This window comes from Carassius carassius, chromosome 13 (genome assembly GCF_963082965.1).
Source record: "Carassius carassius chromosome 13, fCarCar2.1, whole genome shotgun sequence".
In the NCBI taxonomy this organism is placed as follows: Eukaryota; Metazoa; Chordata; class Actinopteri; order Cypriniformes; family Cyprinidae; genus Carassius; species Carassius carassius.
In genome coordinates, this window is record NC_081767.1 from 33,043,746 (window position 1) to 33,060,844 (window position 17,099).

Sequence of the window (17,099 nt, forward strand, 5' to 3'; positions counted from 1 at the left end):
AGGCAAAAAGAGTGTGGAAAGGCAGTTTAGCTGGGATGCGAGACAAATGAGCAGCAGTTTGTGGGATTACATGACACATCCCTTGTTTCCAGACTGATACAGAAAATAATCATAATAAAAGCTTTGGAAATAGCACAGAGGCTAAATGAGCTCTCAGCTCTAAACCAATCACAAATGATACTCATACTCTACAAGGGCACAGAGACTGTAAAAGATTGTGCTAACTTTATGTATCTAAGTACAGATGGGAAGCTTTTGTACTGTATATTGTGTTGAATATCAGTGTTTGATTACATTCATTTTTCTCATGCAAATTGCAGAGCGAAAAGTATAGTAATAAGTGCAATCATATTCTATAATGCTGTGTAATGAGATGTTTTGTCTTCTTAAGAAAATGTGAGTGTTGGTTTTCACCGCAAAGGACTCATGTCCATTATAGATAGTTTCTTAGGGTTTTCTGGGTGGTTGCTAGAGTGTTGCTATGCAGTTGCTAAGGTGTTTTGGATGGTTGCTAGGGTTATTTGTAATGGTTGTTATGGCACCAGTGTCTATCATTTATATACTGTGTCAGTTTGTTATTAATATTTTAAATTCCCTTTTTAAAATTATAATTCCCTTTTATTTAGTTTTCTTTTTAAATGCAATGATTTTTATAGTCATTTTATGTGCTGTTGTCATTGTATTTTATTTTTATTGTATTGTATTTGTTTATTTTATTGGTTTAATTATATGTTTAATTCTCATTTTTTTGTGTGCTTCAGCATATTTCAGTTAGCTGCCAAAAATGCTTTTTCAGCTTTGTCAATTAACAACATGTTTTAATAGTTTTAGTTAACAATTATGACTCTATGGCATTGTGAATTTAGGTGGTTGCTATTGATCTTTGAGTGATGTGATTGCTAATGCATTCTAAAGTTTTTAGTGCATTGTAATTAATTTATTATTATTATTTTTGCTAGGATGTTTCTAGGGTGTTGGGCATTGCTAGGTAATGTGTTCTGTTTCAGTGTGCATCTGTGGGATTTCATTGTCCAGCATGTGAGAAAGGTCCATCTGCTCAGTTAGTAAAATAGCAGCACAGCATTCCTCAACAACTTTCATACATGAATCATTCATACATGAAGCACAAACCTGAAGCACGATGCACATGCTCAACTTTAATACTCAACTAAAGGTTTATTCAAAGTACTAGAGATATTTGCATTAGTAAACACTACAAATTAGAGCATGAATGAAACAGAATGAGGGAGAGGACAAAACGAGAGAAAAGCGCAGGATATTGATGCAAGGGTTTAATAGCTGCAAGCCAGTATTCGATTCTGTTACACACACACACACACACACACACACACACACACACACACACACACACACACACACACACACTCTCATCCCCCCTTCCTGCTGTGCTTCTCATACTTTCCCATCCTCCCTTCCCTCCTCTCTCTCTCTCTCTCTCTCTCTCTCTCTCTCTCTCTCTCTCTCTCTCTCTCTCGCTCTTCCTCTCTCTCGCTCTCTCTCTCGTGTCACGTGTGCAGGTCTGTGAATCGCAGCAGCAGTTGTGCATCTCTTTCTGTGTGAGCTAGAGAGAGGCTCAGGTCTGCACTCCTCCAAGGGCTTCTCGTACTCTCTCTCGGCAGACGTTCACACACGCACACGCGCATCCCGTGCTTTCAGACAGGGGGCTTTCACCATCCCAGACACACAGTCTGCTGCCCAGTGGAGCATTGCGAATCTGTCTGGAAGAACCGGACGGAGAGGAGGGATTTCGCATAGGATCCGTCCGTGATTTGCAACAGCATGCGCCCGCCGAGCCAGACTTCATCCCAAGGTTGAGCTTAGCGCTGCAGCAGGCGACAAGGGAGGAATGGGTCGTAGAGAGAGCAGGACGTGGAACTGAGGGCTCACTGCGTGCGTTTGCATCGCCGGAGGATGCTTTGGGCATCGCGGCTGGACGTTGAAGAGTTCGGCGGATGATAGTAGATGGGATTTTGCATGCTGTCAGAGAGGGTTGTGATTCAGGTACGTGTGTGCACTAACTTAAGCTGTTGCATCTTGAACCTTAAATTGCACTTGAACTGATCATGCATTTTGTGCGTGCATTAATCCGTGCATCACTTTTTATGACATTCTGTGCCGTTAGACTTTATGGTAGTCTACGTCCGAGGCTGATGCTTTCAGTGTGTTTCTGGCATCTCCTCGCGTGCAGAGAGGGACGACTGAAGCGCTTGCTAGATAATAAAGAGCTCTATAATTCCCTTAGCTCTGATTTGTTGTATTTCTCGTACTGCGAGCACGCATCGCACTTGCAAATTAGCGTTTGTTTAATGCATGCATTCCGGGACAACCGCCCCGATGATGTAAAACTGATATCCAGCATGTTCTCGGTCAAGAGGCCTCAAAATCAGCTGTGCTCATGTTTAAAATGCATGCATTATAAGGGTTAGAAAGCATACGAAGACATGGATCTGTGCATGCCGAGGTTTCGCGGGGAATGACTGAATGTGAAATGATGAGTAACGGATTGTAATTGTGTTAGTGGGTGGGGCTCTCTCTCTTGCTGTCTCCCGTCCCTCTATCTTTATCTTAAATATGCATCAGTAAGGGCTGAGGTTGTCAGAGGCGTGTCTTTATGTGAGGTATGGGGTCAGATCCCTGCGCCTGTATCGGATCGATAATCCATGTCTTTGCATCTCAAACTCACGGACGACCACACATGAGAATCGGCTTTCCTCGGGGCGAGAGAGAGAGAGAGAGAGAGAGAGCGCACGCGCGGCTAATGAGCTGCCCGTCTTTATGAGGCATTGCACAACACACTGTCAAGCGCAATAATTTGGAGCAGCTACATAATAAATGAAGTAAACTTATAACTGGCTAAAAAATAACTTGGAACTCAATGCACATATCTTACAGTGTGCTTTCACAATTGGCTTTTGGTAAGGAACCGAGTCAGTTTCACTTTATTGTACAGTTCATTTGGATAGCGAAACAGATTTCCACAACTGGATCTGTTTAAAGGTGATTTGAGGTTGTGTTGTTGTTTACAGTACAGGTTGCAAATCATAGGAAAGCATTGCGATCTATCTTAATATTTTACCTCGTAAAATTATTTAGACTAAATAGATAAATAGATTAAAACAGATAACAGTTGGCATACATGAAAGTATAAAGCTATGAAATTAAAGGAATTGTTCATCAAAAAATGAAGATGTACTGAAAATGTACTCACCCACAGGACATTAAAGATGTAGATGAGTTTGTCTCTTCATGGGAACAGATTTGAAGACATTTAACATTAGCCTACACAATTTGCTCAGCAATGGATCCTTTGCAGTGAATGGGTGCCATCAGAATGAGAGTTAATAATCAAAAGTTGATAAAAACATCACAAAAAACCACTCCAGTTTTTCAATTAACATTTTGTGAAGCCAAAAGCTGAGGGTTTGTTAGAAACAAATCCATAATTGAGACGTTTTGTCCAAAAATGAGACCTCTTTAATAGCTTCTACTCTTCTTTCCACTAGATCTTCGATCATGCATGCAGGGAATTGCTCTCTTACAGACACAGGAGTAGTGAATCAATCATGTTAGTAGTTGGTGAAGCTGAACTAGCCAGACCTGTTCATTTGTAGGTAGTGTCACATACATTTGGTGAAGAGACATTGATTTTTTTTAGCTGTCCAATATAGTGACTCTTAAACAACATAAATTTGGAATAAGTGCATATTAAAATATTAATATTTTCCATAATGTACTTTTCTGATGATCTTTAGCATTCAATTTACATCATGTCCAGTTAAATTTGATTAGCATTGTTAATTAGTAGTTGATTACCTGTTGGGGTTATGGTGGAAAAATATTGGTTACTCTAATCAGATTTAAACGTCTCATCTGTATTTTTCAGTATTGATTGATTGAGCTCCATGATGCTGCAATGGTTTAATAAAGAGACGGTGAGTTCAACTGTTAATCACAGAAGAGATAATAAATTAACTGGAAAAGGGAATAAGAAACCTTTGGTCTCAGCATTTGTTTCCGCTGCCCAGACTGAACTTTTCTGAGTGGACATCAGTGTCATTAGGTCCAAAGTCTTAATCATTCTCTAAGAAACCACACACTGGAGTTTTACCAGCTGAATACCAGTCATTGTGAGGTCTGTTATTGAGTGGTTTGGTTGTGTTGAATAGCAGTGTGTGTGGCAGATGACCGAATTCTTTTCTAACCATTTACATTTTTCAAAATGTGACATTATTATTACTATTAAGACGATTAAGCACCTCAATTTTTAAAGAATACTATTTTAAAGTCATGAAAATAATGCTATAATGCCCCAAAAGTTTGATGGTTCTTGAAAACTATATTTTATATAAATGTTTTTGTTTTTTTACATTAGGAGAGAGCACTGATGAAAAAACATTTTCTTAATCAATAGTTTTGTCTTGTTTTCAGAAACAGATATTAGGACTTGTTGAAGAGAATTTATAGAACCAAGAGGTTTTATGGATTTATTCTCAAGACGGTGGATTGTTTTCACCAACAGGTGACAAAATAAACTTAAGTCAAGATTAAAATGTCTCCAAAAATAAGACATCTTAACTTATTTACATATCTTAAAAAGCAACAAGAAGAAGAATCTTGTTTTTATAGGTATTTAGCTTTTTCTTGTGTAAAACAACACAAAATACTGATGTCCTGAAACATGACCATGTTCTTGATAGGATACAGAGTGAGTTAAACACTGATCAACAAAGTATATCTGATTGGATTATTAACATCTGAGGGTTCAAGCTTTGTTTGGTTATAATTACATTAGTGGAGTGAAAGCTGCTTTAGAAGGTCTTAGAGAGAGAGAGGTCTGTAGACATCAAGGTGTGTGACTCACAGCAACACATCTGTCAAAAATGCCAACAGCACACACACACACACACACACACACACACATGCATGTGCGTGCATGCATGCATTACACAGATTGTCACCTGTCCTTGTCTGTATTTAGGGGAATTACTGCTAAACTGGACCAGGTTTGTATTGCAACTGAATTTAAGCAATGATTTTCACTGACAGATACTGAATCTACAGTATTTAAATATACATCTATATGTTTACAAATGCGTATGCACAGCTAGATATTTTACACTTTCTGAAGAAAATGTGACAGTTCAGGGTGATTGGGTGTTTGCGATGGCATTACTATGATGTTTTAATAGTTTTTTTTTTGTTGTAGTTGTTGTTTTATAGTTGGTTAATTATAGGTTCAAATTCGCCCCCAGCCAGTCCCTACTTACAGTGTGTTTTTTCCTTCACCCGCAGAATTTCTTTCTTATACCATTATATGTTTTTAGGCCTTGTGTGAATTATATTTAATTAGGGACAGCAAGGCCCTTTAGTGCAATATGACAGTATTCCTCACATTTTACATCCATTCATGATTAATGTGAGCTTCTGGACAAAACCATTCATGTCTGAATTATTGATATTCAAACATATTCTACTTTTTTTCCATAGCATTCAAGGTCTTGCCCTTTACACTTGAGTATATTGTCCAGATCAATGGTCATATTGTGTTTTCTATTTTCTATTGTTTTTTTATCATGGGATACTACTGTACATGTGCCATTTTTAAAGGTAGTGTAACTCGATTAATAGTTATATTGCCATACCAAATAATCACTTTTGAAGCTAGAAATGCACTGAAATCATTCATATCAGGCTGTTTAAGGGTTTATTGGATGTCCAAAACAATTCTGTTGTGGCCCAGAATCTTTTCTGCTCTAGTTTCTGTGAAAATAAGGTTTCCGCAATTCTAACAAAATGTGACACATCTAGCTCAGCTGAATTGGATCTGACAGCCTCATAAGAAACCGACTATGAATTTGGGGCTCTAGAACAAAGAATTATTCAATTATTTATTATACATTTTGTGCAGTGTAACATTCAGAGTTATGCATTTTACATGCTGACCTTCAGTGCAAACTAACTGAAAAGATCTTTCTTTTTATTTTTTCAGAGACATGAAGCCTCTTCTGAAGAACACACTTTAAAAGTTCCCTCACTGAGGATGTGTAATGATTTCTGCTTGGCACAACCAAATCTGAGGTCGCTTCTTCCCTAGACCCTCTTTTATACCTCAGGGTTGACTTTCAAAACTCAGTTTTGCTTTACAGCATCCAGAGTAAAAAACTGCTGAAACATTGCCCTCCATGGTTTCTGCCCATTTCAAGAAGCTATCGTCTTACATCGTAAAAATTTGCAAAGGAATGTTTACAAAGAAACTGTCAAATACCACAAAGAAGAAAGAGAGTAGTCAAAACAAAAAAGATTCCAAAACGTCCCCTGAACTGCAAACACGGAACCCGACATTCTCAACCACACTCAAAAGCACAGTGAAAAAAATCTCCAAATGCTCATCGGCACGCAATATATCTCTTGAGGAGGATGACGGAAAAACCGACTGTTCTTCTCTCTCGCCAACATTCAGTTACCGTGTAGCAATTGCCAATGGACTTCCAAAAAATCCCCTCTTTCTGAACAATAATGAGTTTCATGAGGTCTTGTCAATTGATAGCGATTACTCTTACTCTCTAAACGAGGCAAAACTTGTCCATAGATTCGATGAACAAAAAGCATATACAATGCCAGTAAGAAGGAACAGGAAGAGCTTGATTAGTTTAGCGCCATCTGATGGCAGCTCGGAGGGGGACCGGGGAGAGCGCAGCAGTCTCCATACCCTGCGATTGGGTGCTCTGAAAAAATTGAGGAAGTGGAAGAAGAGCCAAGAATGTGTGTCCTCGGACTCAGAGGCCAGCAACTGGAGAAAGACTCTTGGCATCAGAAGCAAATCTCTGGACAGGGCTGGCCGACACCAGAAAACCACTGCCCTGGAGCCGGGATCCAGCTCGACGGGATGCATCAGTCAGACTCAGGATGTGATGGAGATGATCTTCAAAGAACTTCAGGGAATCAGTCAGATCGAGTCTGAGCTCTCAGAACTTCGAGGACATGTAAACGCCCTCAAAAGCTCCATCGACGAGATCTCCAGCAGTGTGGAGGTGGTGCAGAGTGAAATCGAGCAGCTACGTTCAGGGTTCGTGCAGTCTAGACGTGAGACGCGAGACATCCACGATTACATCAGACAGATTAGCCAACAGACCAACAAAGCTACTCTGAGATTTCTAAATGTGTCGGAAGAGAAGTGCGAAAAAACTGAAGACCTTATTTATCAGATCCTAAAAGAGAAAATGGGTTTTGCTGAAGCACGAAAGACATTTAAAATTGAATTAGCCCATCGACTAGGGCAACAAAGAGAATGTTACAATGCTAAACCTCGACCAATTGTAGTTATATTTTCAAAACCACAAGACAGGGATTTAGTTTTGAAAAAGTGTTATAAGCTAAAAGGGACTGGAATATCCATTTCGACAGATAGTCTAGCACACGATTCGAAAGAAAAGAGAGACAAGCCGATGGCTTCCTCTCAGACATATGAAAGCATTGACATCAAGGTCTCAGCCAAAGACAAGGCTGAAAGTGATGACTGGGACTCTACGGAGAGTGACAAAGAGCTTGATGAATTAAACAAGAACAAATATGCAATTGTGTCCAAACCACCTCCAAAGAGTAAATCGGACAAGAAAAAGTCTCACGATCACCGAAGGATGGCAGATGACTCTGCCTACTCTGTGCACTATGCGGATAATACAGCCTATGATGACCACGACAAGCAAAGCAAGTCCTACTATTCGGACATAACACCTGGATGGCTGTCTCAGAGTGACTACTCCACTCCCAAACTCAGCCGGTCTGAATCGGACTGCTCTAAACTTTGCCAGTCTTACTCTGAGGACTTCTCCGAGAGTCAGTATTTCAGCAGAGTCAACGGATGTTCCTTGCTTTCCTCCTCAGATCAGGAACTTTGGCAACGGAAGCAAGAAGACATGGCATCCTCCTGGTACGCTAGTCCCCCCAGTCAAACTCTGAGCCAAGAACGACCTTATGCGGAACATAATGAAGTTGAAACCACGGAGACTATTGACAGTGGTGTAAGTAATGGTCTTGTTTGTATATCAGGGGACAGGAGTCATTACAGTGGCTCTCAGCTGTCGCTGCAGGGTGACCTCTCACCGTGGAAAGATTGGCATCACCTTGAACAAGGTACCGATTCAGGTTTGGACGCCTCCACTGAACAGAACATAATCTCTGAAATCAGTAGCCCCTTTGACCCTACAGCCAACCCTGGTTTCCCTGAGAAAATTACTAAATGCCTTGAGGTCGATTTGCAATTTGAAGGTGAGACCTTTTTGACACTAGATAGCACTCCTGAGACAGGCCAAGACCAAGATATAGATATAGAACCTGAATTTTTGGAACCTGAGCTTGAGCCAAAGCCAGAATCAGAGCCAGAACAAATGCCACAGCATGAACCAGAACCTGAATCAGAACCAGAGCCAGAAGTTGTGATTGAACCCATAACAAAAACAGAACCTAAACCTGTGTCTGAACCGCAACCCGAAAAGAAGCCCAAGACCAAAAGGATCCAAGCTAAGCCTGAATCAGCTCCACAAACTTTGCAGCGACAGGATGTGAACCACCTCCAGCAGAACCCGAAATCATCCACCATGTACCGGAGCCAGAGTGAGATCAGAAATGAGAAAGTGGAGGAAGTCCCCAAATCCTGGAGTAGCAGGCTCAGCATAGATCTCAGCGAAAAAACCTTCAGCTTTGGAGGATTTGGATCCACCCTGCAAAGAGCAAAGTCAGCTTTAGATTTTGTGTGGAATAAAGGTTCCCAAAGCACTAGTGCCCCAGTTGAAGAACCGAGCAACACCTCATTCATGGGCAGGTTCAGAACCATGTCCCAGTCCACAGCGAACAGCTCCAGCACAACCATTGACTCAGACGTCTACACAGAACCTTTCTATTACAAGGCAGAAGAGGAAGAACATCCTGCTGAGCAACCCGTGGACAATGAGACACATTATGTAGAGGTGATGGAACAAGTGCTGGCCAATCTGGAAAACAGAACAAATGCTAACGAGGCTGAGGAGCAGTACCAAGAAGAGGAATACGATGTCTCGCAAGAGTATGACATCTTGCAAGAGAGTAACCTCGTGCTGGAATATGACTGCAGCCTTGATGAGGAATACAGTGAGGATTACGATGACAATCCGATGACTGAAGACACAGCGGAGTATGAGGTGAGTTTGGTGGATTATGTGGAAGAAACTGAGGAACCAGAAGCAGAGACCGAGGAACAGGAGGAGAGCAAAGAGGAGGTGCAGGAAGTTCTAGAGACCTCAGAAATGAAGGGAGCAGATAAGGTAAAAGAGACAGTAGAACAAGAAGATGAAAACAAAAATGTTACAGAGGTTCCTGTTCAAGAAGCACCACCCAAAAAAAGAATGCGCCCCACCTTTAAAGAGGCAGCACTGAGAGCTTACAGGAAGCAGATGGCTGAGCTGGAACAGCAGATCCTGGCAGGAGGTATGAACCTAACAGTTATAGTTGTCTTGAAGGGTTTGTCAAGGCTTTTGTCGGTGAACCATTGGTTGAGTCATTCGAGATCCACCATTGTCCATATTATGCATTTCAAAGTTCTAGATTCATGAAATCTCAGACTCTATGGAGGGTTATTTTGAAGGGCAAGAAGACGACTACTAGTATTTGATGTTGAGTGGTTAGAACTGGCTATTGATTTTGTCTGTGTGTGTGTGTGTGTGTGTGTGTGTGTGTGTATGTGTGTGCGTAATTGTCCAGTGCCTCAGAGTTCAGATGAAAGTATACTTCACCTTTTGTGGCCTTCATTATCTTTAAAGAGTCCAATCAACAGTTCCATCAACACAGCTATTTATATTTGAGCATTTATTTTGAAAGAAATATAATAATTTTCTTCTCATCATTTACAGTCACTGTCATTCCAAACCATTGTGGAACATGGAAAAAGACAATTTGACAATGCCTATATGTAGCCCTTTGCCATTCACTAGATACTGTACATATATTTATCAATGGTTGACCAAAAAGGAATCATAAAGTAGTCCCTTTGACTGGTGTGTGTGACGAGTGGGGCGGGGCCGAGGGACATGGGAGCGAGGCCGGGGGAGTGATTGGAGATGAACTACACCTGTTCGTCCCACCGGTCTCGAGGCCCATGGAGGAGATGGAAGGATATAAAACTGGAGCGACGACAGTGAAGGACGAGAGAGGACCAGGCCTGGGCTTTTAGTTGTGTTTTGGTTTTTATTTTATGCGCACCAGTCGTCCGTGAGGGGCTGGTGCGCTGTTTTGTGTTTATTTGGTTATTAAAATGTTTTTGATTGTCCGCCGGTTCCCGCCTCCTTCTTCCGGATGAATATGAAGGTTGATATCGTTACAGTCCTCCTCCTCCAATCACTCCCCCGGCCTCGCTCCCATGTCCCTCGGCCCCGCCCCACTCGTCACATACCCCCATCGCCCCTCGCAGGCCGGGGGGTACTCCCGAGACTGCGCTCTACTCCCCCCCCCCCCCTCCCTCCGGGGGGGCCGCTCCCGGGGACCTGCGGGAACCTGGGGGTAGGACAGGCGAGGCGAGAGAAAAGGAGATGGAAGGAGGAGCGACAGAGACGAGAGAGGGGAGAGAGGAAAAAAAAAAAAATAAAAATTCCGGTTCCCAGACGCACCGCTGCTCGGCCCTCCACCAGCTGGGTGATCTCCTCCGCGGTGCCTGGCGGTGGCACTGGACGGCCCTCGGCGGACGGCACGACACTCCTCCGCCGCCCGGTGGACGGCGACGGCTCCTCCGGTTTTGGGCAGCCGGCAGGAGTCCCCCGTTCCCTGCTCCTCCCCGTTCCGGCGGAGGCAGCAGGCTCCGGCCACCTGGCGAACGGCGCCGACTCCTCCGCTCCCTCACGGACGGCAGCCGTCTCTCCACATCGTGGGCGGCCGGTAGCGAGCTCGCCCGTCCCCGGCAACTCGCTCCAGTCCACCGCCTCGAGCGTCCATGGCGGCACACTCCTCGCCAGCTCGATGGCACCGCGGATTCACCACAGCGGCGAGGGATCTTCAGCAGCGCGTCCCTCCTTCTCCCGGGTTTCGGCACCACTGTAACGATATCAACCTTCATATTCATCCGGAAGAAGGAGGCGGGAACCGGCGGACAATCAAAAACATTTTAATAACCAAATAAACACAAAACAGCGCACCAGCCCCTCACGGACGACTGGTGCGCATAAAATAAAAACCAAAACACAACTAAAAGCCCAGGCCTGGTCCTCTCTCGTCCTTCACTGTCGTCGCTCCAGTTTTATATCCTTCCATCTCCTCCATGGGCCTCGAGACCGGTGGGACGAACAGGTGTAGTTCATCTCCAATCACTCCACCGGCCTCGCTCCCATGTCCCTCGGCCCCGCCCCACTCGTCACAGTGTGCTATATTTTTCTGATGTCATACAATAGCTTTGTTTCAATTTTTGCTCACTGGAATTCGTGCCGACATTGTAGCTCTCAAATTTCATTGTGCACATGCATTGATCAGGCCAGGGTTGATGTCAGTGATAGCAAACAGCATTAGCTCTTCTTGTAATGTGCACCAGATTTGAACTTGTGCATATGTGTAGTTTTATTTTGGGTGAATTCGTCCTCTAATAACTGCAAGCAGTTTTATTTTAGCAGATCAAAAGTCTGAAAGGTGTTTTCAAAGTCAGTGTACCCTATAAACAGATGTCAAAATATGATTAACGTAATGATTGTTAGGAGTTGCTGTTGTTATCAGCGGAAACATGGTATCTGTATGTCTCTACGCTAGCAGTTCTGAAATTTACCCCACAAAATTTACCCCAGAGTTTCCTTTACAACCAGCCAGTCAGGAATCGGGGGAATTTCCACCCAGTCTTACTCACACTGAAAGCTCTCTTGACCTAGATGTGAGAATCACAGTCACAGCACACGGCAAGCCCAGCGCCGCGCTCCACAATGCTGAGTACTGTTGGGATACTGTATTTAGGCTGCTCATTCATGCTGCACACTAACAGCCAGATGCTCTGTGTACTTTAATGGATTCTGATTCCCTAAAACACAAGCCACAAATCAGTTCATCTCAAGCATTACAATGAGGTTTAGCAGTGGCACTCAATTCAACAACTGGATTCCAGAAATGATTGCACTTCCACTGAGATGTTTTCTGTAACATAAGTGCATTTAAAGTGCAGATTCAGCACAATTACTTCATTTAAATTCTTGCATATATATACAGTACAGACCAAAAGTTTGGACACACCTTCTCATTCAAAGAGTTTTCTTTATTTTCATGACTATGAAAATAGTAGATTCACACTGAAGGCATCAAAACTATGAATTAACACATGTGGAATTATATATGGAATTATATACATAACAAAAAAGTGTGAAACAACTGAAAATATGTCATATTCTAGGTTCTTCAAAGTAGCCACCTTTTGCTTTGATTTCTGCTTTGCACACTCTTGGCATTCTCTTGATGAGCTTCAAGAGGTAGTCACCTGAAATGGTCTTCCAACAGTCTTGAAGGAGTTCCCCGAGAGATGCTTAGCACTTGTTGGCCCTTTTGCCTTCTGTCTGCGGTCCAGCTCACCCCTAAACCATCTCGATTGGGTTCAGGTCCGGTGACTGTGGAGGTCAGGTCATCTGGTGCAGCACCCCATCACTCTCCTTCTTGCTCAAATAGCCCTTGATGCCTTCAGTGTGACTCTACAATTTTCATAGTCATGAAAATAAAGAAAACTCTTTGAATGAGAAGGTGTGTCCAAACTTTTGGTCTGTACTGTATATATATATATATATATATATATATATATACATTACTTTTCATATATTTCTAAAAATATTATATTTATTTTACTTTACTATATTTTTTATTTATGCAATATTTTGATATATATGCATATATGCGTACACATACATACAAAAAGCAAAGCTATGTAATGTATTATTCCTGTAAAAGTAGACATCACATTTCAGCAACTGCCAAGTTTATATATTTTTTCAATATTATATACTATCAAAAATATTTTTATATTTTATGCTGAAGTTTATATTTGCAGTATATGATATAAAATATGTATACTTTTTTTTCTGATTTCTTCAGCTTTGTCAATGATTGATGGACATTTAAAAAACAACATTTTAACAGCAATTTAACAAAATAAAATATTTTTTTTTAATAATGTATTTTTCATTAACAAAGCCAAAAATAGGAGTGCTAATGATTAGCTTTGGAGGTTTATCCTCCTTGATGAAAACACAGAACTATTCTTCAGTTCAGTGGTGCTGTATTTAGCTCCTTGTTTTCACACAGCCAATTTAAATTTTCAGCTCTCATTTTCTCCTTGACTAATTAAAGAACCCAGATCAGAAATAATTTGCATAAAATGAGGAACCGTCGTGGCTGTATGGGTTCAGTATTTTCCAGACTATTTTAAAAGCAGGGCCGCCCATTTTAGGAGCCTTTTACAGTGAGGTCTCTTAGGATTAGTTCTTCCTGCCAAACCCATCTTCATTTAGTTCTGGCCTGAACTGCATTCACATGCTAATTTCTCCTCCCAAGGGCGCTTGTTAACCAGGTCAGTGTTGGGACTCTTCTATCAGTCTTGTTCTGAGACTAGTGGTGTGAGCTGGCACTCCTCGCTTCACGTGTTTATTATATCCATTTTATATTTCCACTCTAATCCATCGAGGTCAGCTGACTTTGTTTATAAAGCCAGCTCTGTATAAAAGTAGTCTATCCATTCTTTGAATATTTTATTTAGATCACAGCGCTCACAGATTTAAAAATGTGTCTAGCACTGATAATAAATACTTTTTTTGCCATTTGCAAAATTTTAGGAATTTATATTTTAAGATAGAAATTTATTTATTTATGGGCTTTATTATTTAAAACGGATATATTTTCTGCCTGCAGTTTCAACCGTTGTTCATGAATCATAGAATGTGTTCTTTCCAGATCTAAATGTAAGTTAGATTTTTATTGATGTAAAAACAAATTGTATTAATCAGAATAACCGTTAAAAAGAATTGGAATTCTTAATACTATTAATAATAATTGTCTTTTCCTTATTATTAATAATGAAGATTCCGATCACTGTAACTGATCACAATCTTATTTTCTGTTTAAAAAGCATGTTGACGTTAAACTTTACTTTTTTTTTTTTTTACTATTATTATTATTCTTAATATTTTCAACAAAAATTTCCAGGTCACCTTTTACCCCAAAATCAAAAGAAAAAAATATCAAAATATATATCATTAGTGTAAAATTATGTACTTTTCATATCAACATATTTTTAAGACCTGTAAACCTAAATAGTAGTGAATCATTATTAAAGTTGGATGGTTGGTTGCTATAAAAATGGATTTGGAACAAACAGGCCAATAAAACGCCCAAACATATACTGGTTAGTCCTCAGTTTAGTGTTTCTCTGGCACTGAAGGATGGTCTGAGCATTACAGAAGGGACGAGTAACCCTTCAGAAGCCCAACAGGAAAGATTTGATCAATACTCCGTTTGACCATCCTCGTCTTCACTCTATTATCAAGCTAGATTTAAGCTCCACGGCTGTCCTTCTGTGTCTACGTGCATTTATTGACCTCTGATGTCTCTTAAAACTCACTTTTATCGTTCATGGTCCAACGAGCTGTAAAGCTATCGAACTAACACTGAGCAAATCATCGCTATTACATTTAAACACTTGGGTGATATTAACGCATTTGAGGTGATCTTTGAGACTTACTGAAGGAGGGCGATCTACTGTAATCGGAGAAATCAGGGACAGTAGTGGTCATCAGTGTAACCTCATCTCTGAGGTTTGAATCTGCCCATAATTTGGCAGAAATCATGTTTGGACATTGATAGTCTGAAGTGTGTTTAAATAAACATGAGTAGTCTCTATGTGCTGGACAGTGGACACTGCAGGCTTTTACAGCATTATATGGCTGGTGCAGTATGAGAGAAAGATGATTTATTGGCTCTAGGTTTACATGTGTGTGTGTGAATCAGGGATTATACTCTGACTGAGATATTGTAAATGAGCTGTGCTGGCACTGTTTGTTTGGCTCCATTAGGCACAAGTCATTATAAGTGTGTGCAGTTATTTATAGATAAAGGAGTCGATAAGTGCTGTTATTTCTAACGTTCCTCTCTGTCTTTCTGCTTCTCTTCTGCAGACAGCACTGCTCTGGACACAGAGGTCTTCTTGTGTTTTCTATGCATATATAATTTTTTACCATGCAGTTTCTGTCTGTGTTTGTCCATCTTTTAATGCATATGAAATATGCTACATGTTTTTCAGTTTTCTCATTTAAGTGGTTGGTGGTTGTGTTAATGAGCATAATACAGAGAGACAGATAGACAAGACAAATAGACATATGGATGGACAGATAGATGTGTAGAGGACTATTAGATAGATAGATAGATAGATAGATAGATAGATAGATAGATAGATAGATAGATAGATAGATACTCATAAGATAGATAGATAGATAGATAGATAGATAGATAGATAGATAGATAGATAGATAGATAGATAGATAGATAGATAGATAGATAGATAGATAGATAGATACTCATAAGATAGATAGATAGATAGATAGATAGATAGATACTCATTAGATAGATAGATAGATAGATAGATACTCATTAGATAGATAGATAGATACTCATTAGATAGATAGATAGATAGATACTCATTAGATAGATAGATAGATAGATAGATACTCATTAGATAGATAGATAGATAGATACTCATTAGATAGATAGATAGATAGATAGATAGATAGATACTTATTAGATAGATAGATAGATAGATAGATAGATAGATAGATACTCATAAGATAGATAGATAGATAGATACTCATTAGATAGATAGATAGATAGATACTCATTAGATAGATAGATAGATAGATAGATAGATAGATAGATAGATAGATAGATAGATAGATAGATAGATAGATACTCATAAGATAGATAGATAGATAGATAGATAGATAGATAGATAGATAGATAGATAGATAGATAGATAGATAGATACTCATTAGATAGATAGATAGATAGATAGATAGATAGATAGATACTCATTAGATAGATAGATAGATAGATAGATAGATAGATAGATAGATAGATACTCATTAGATAGATAGATAGATAGATAGATAGATAGATAGATAGATAGATAGATAGATAGATAGATACTCATAAGATAGATAGATAGATAGATAGATAGATAGATAGATAGATAGATAGATAGATAGATAGATAGATAGATAGATAGATAGATAGATACTCATAAGATAGATAGATAGATAGATACTCATTAGATAGATAGATAGATAGATAGATACTCATTAGATAGATAGATAGATAGATAGATAGATAGATAGATAGATACTCATAAGATAGATAGATAGATAGATAGATAGATACTCATAAGATAGATAGATAGATAGATAGATAGATACTCATTAGATAGATGGATAGATAGATAGATACTCATTAGATAGATAGATAGATAGATAGATAGATAGATAGATAGATAGATAGATAGATAGATAGATAGATAGATAGATAGATAGATACTCATAAGATAGATAGATAGATAGATAGATAGATAGATAGATACTCATAAGATAGATAGATACTCATAAGATAGATAGATAGATAGATAGATAGATAGATAGATAGATAGATAGATAGATAGATAGATAGATAGATACTCATAAGATAGATAGATAGATAGATAGATACTCATAAGATAGATAGATAGATATATAGATACTCATAAGATAGATAGATAGATAGATAGATAGATAGATAGATAGATAGATAGATAGATAGATAGATAGATAGATAGATAGATAGATACTCATAAGATAGATAGATAGATAGATAGATAGATAGATACTCATAAGATAGATAGATAGATAGATAGATAGATAGATAGATAGATAGATAGATACTCATAAGATAGATAGATAGATAGATAGATAGATAGATAGATAGATACTCATTAGATAGATAGATAGATAGATAGATAGATAGATAGATAGATAGATACTCATAAGATAGATAGATAGATAGATAGATAGATACTCATA

General features: G+C 39.5%; 1 protein-coding gene across 3 annotated transcripts in view; it reads left to right on the plus strand.

Annotated features, from left to right (window-relative positions):
* Positions 1-1,572: 1,572 nt before the first annotated feature.
* LOC132156385 (protein unc-13 homolog C-like) overlaps positions 1,573-17,099 on the plus strand; it is a 153,006-nt gene continuing 137,479 nt past the window's right edge. For all 3 annotated transcript variants that reach the window (XM_059565376.1, XM_059565374.1, XM_059565375.1), the window contains exons 1-3: positions 1,573-2,022; positions 6,011-9,483; positions 15,174-15,196. In XM_059565376.1, the coding sequence (XP_059421359.1) occupies positions 6,204-9,483; positions 15,174-15,196 (3,303 nt within the window). In that variant the 5' untranslated portion in view covers positions 1,573-2,022; positions 6,011-6,203. The remainder of the gene's footprint in view (positions 2,023-6,010; positions 9,484-15,173; positions 15,197-17,099) is intronic.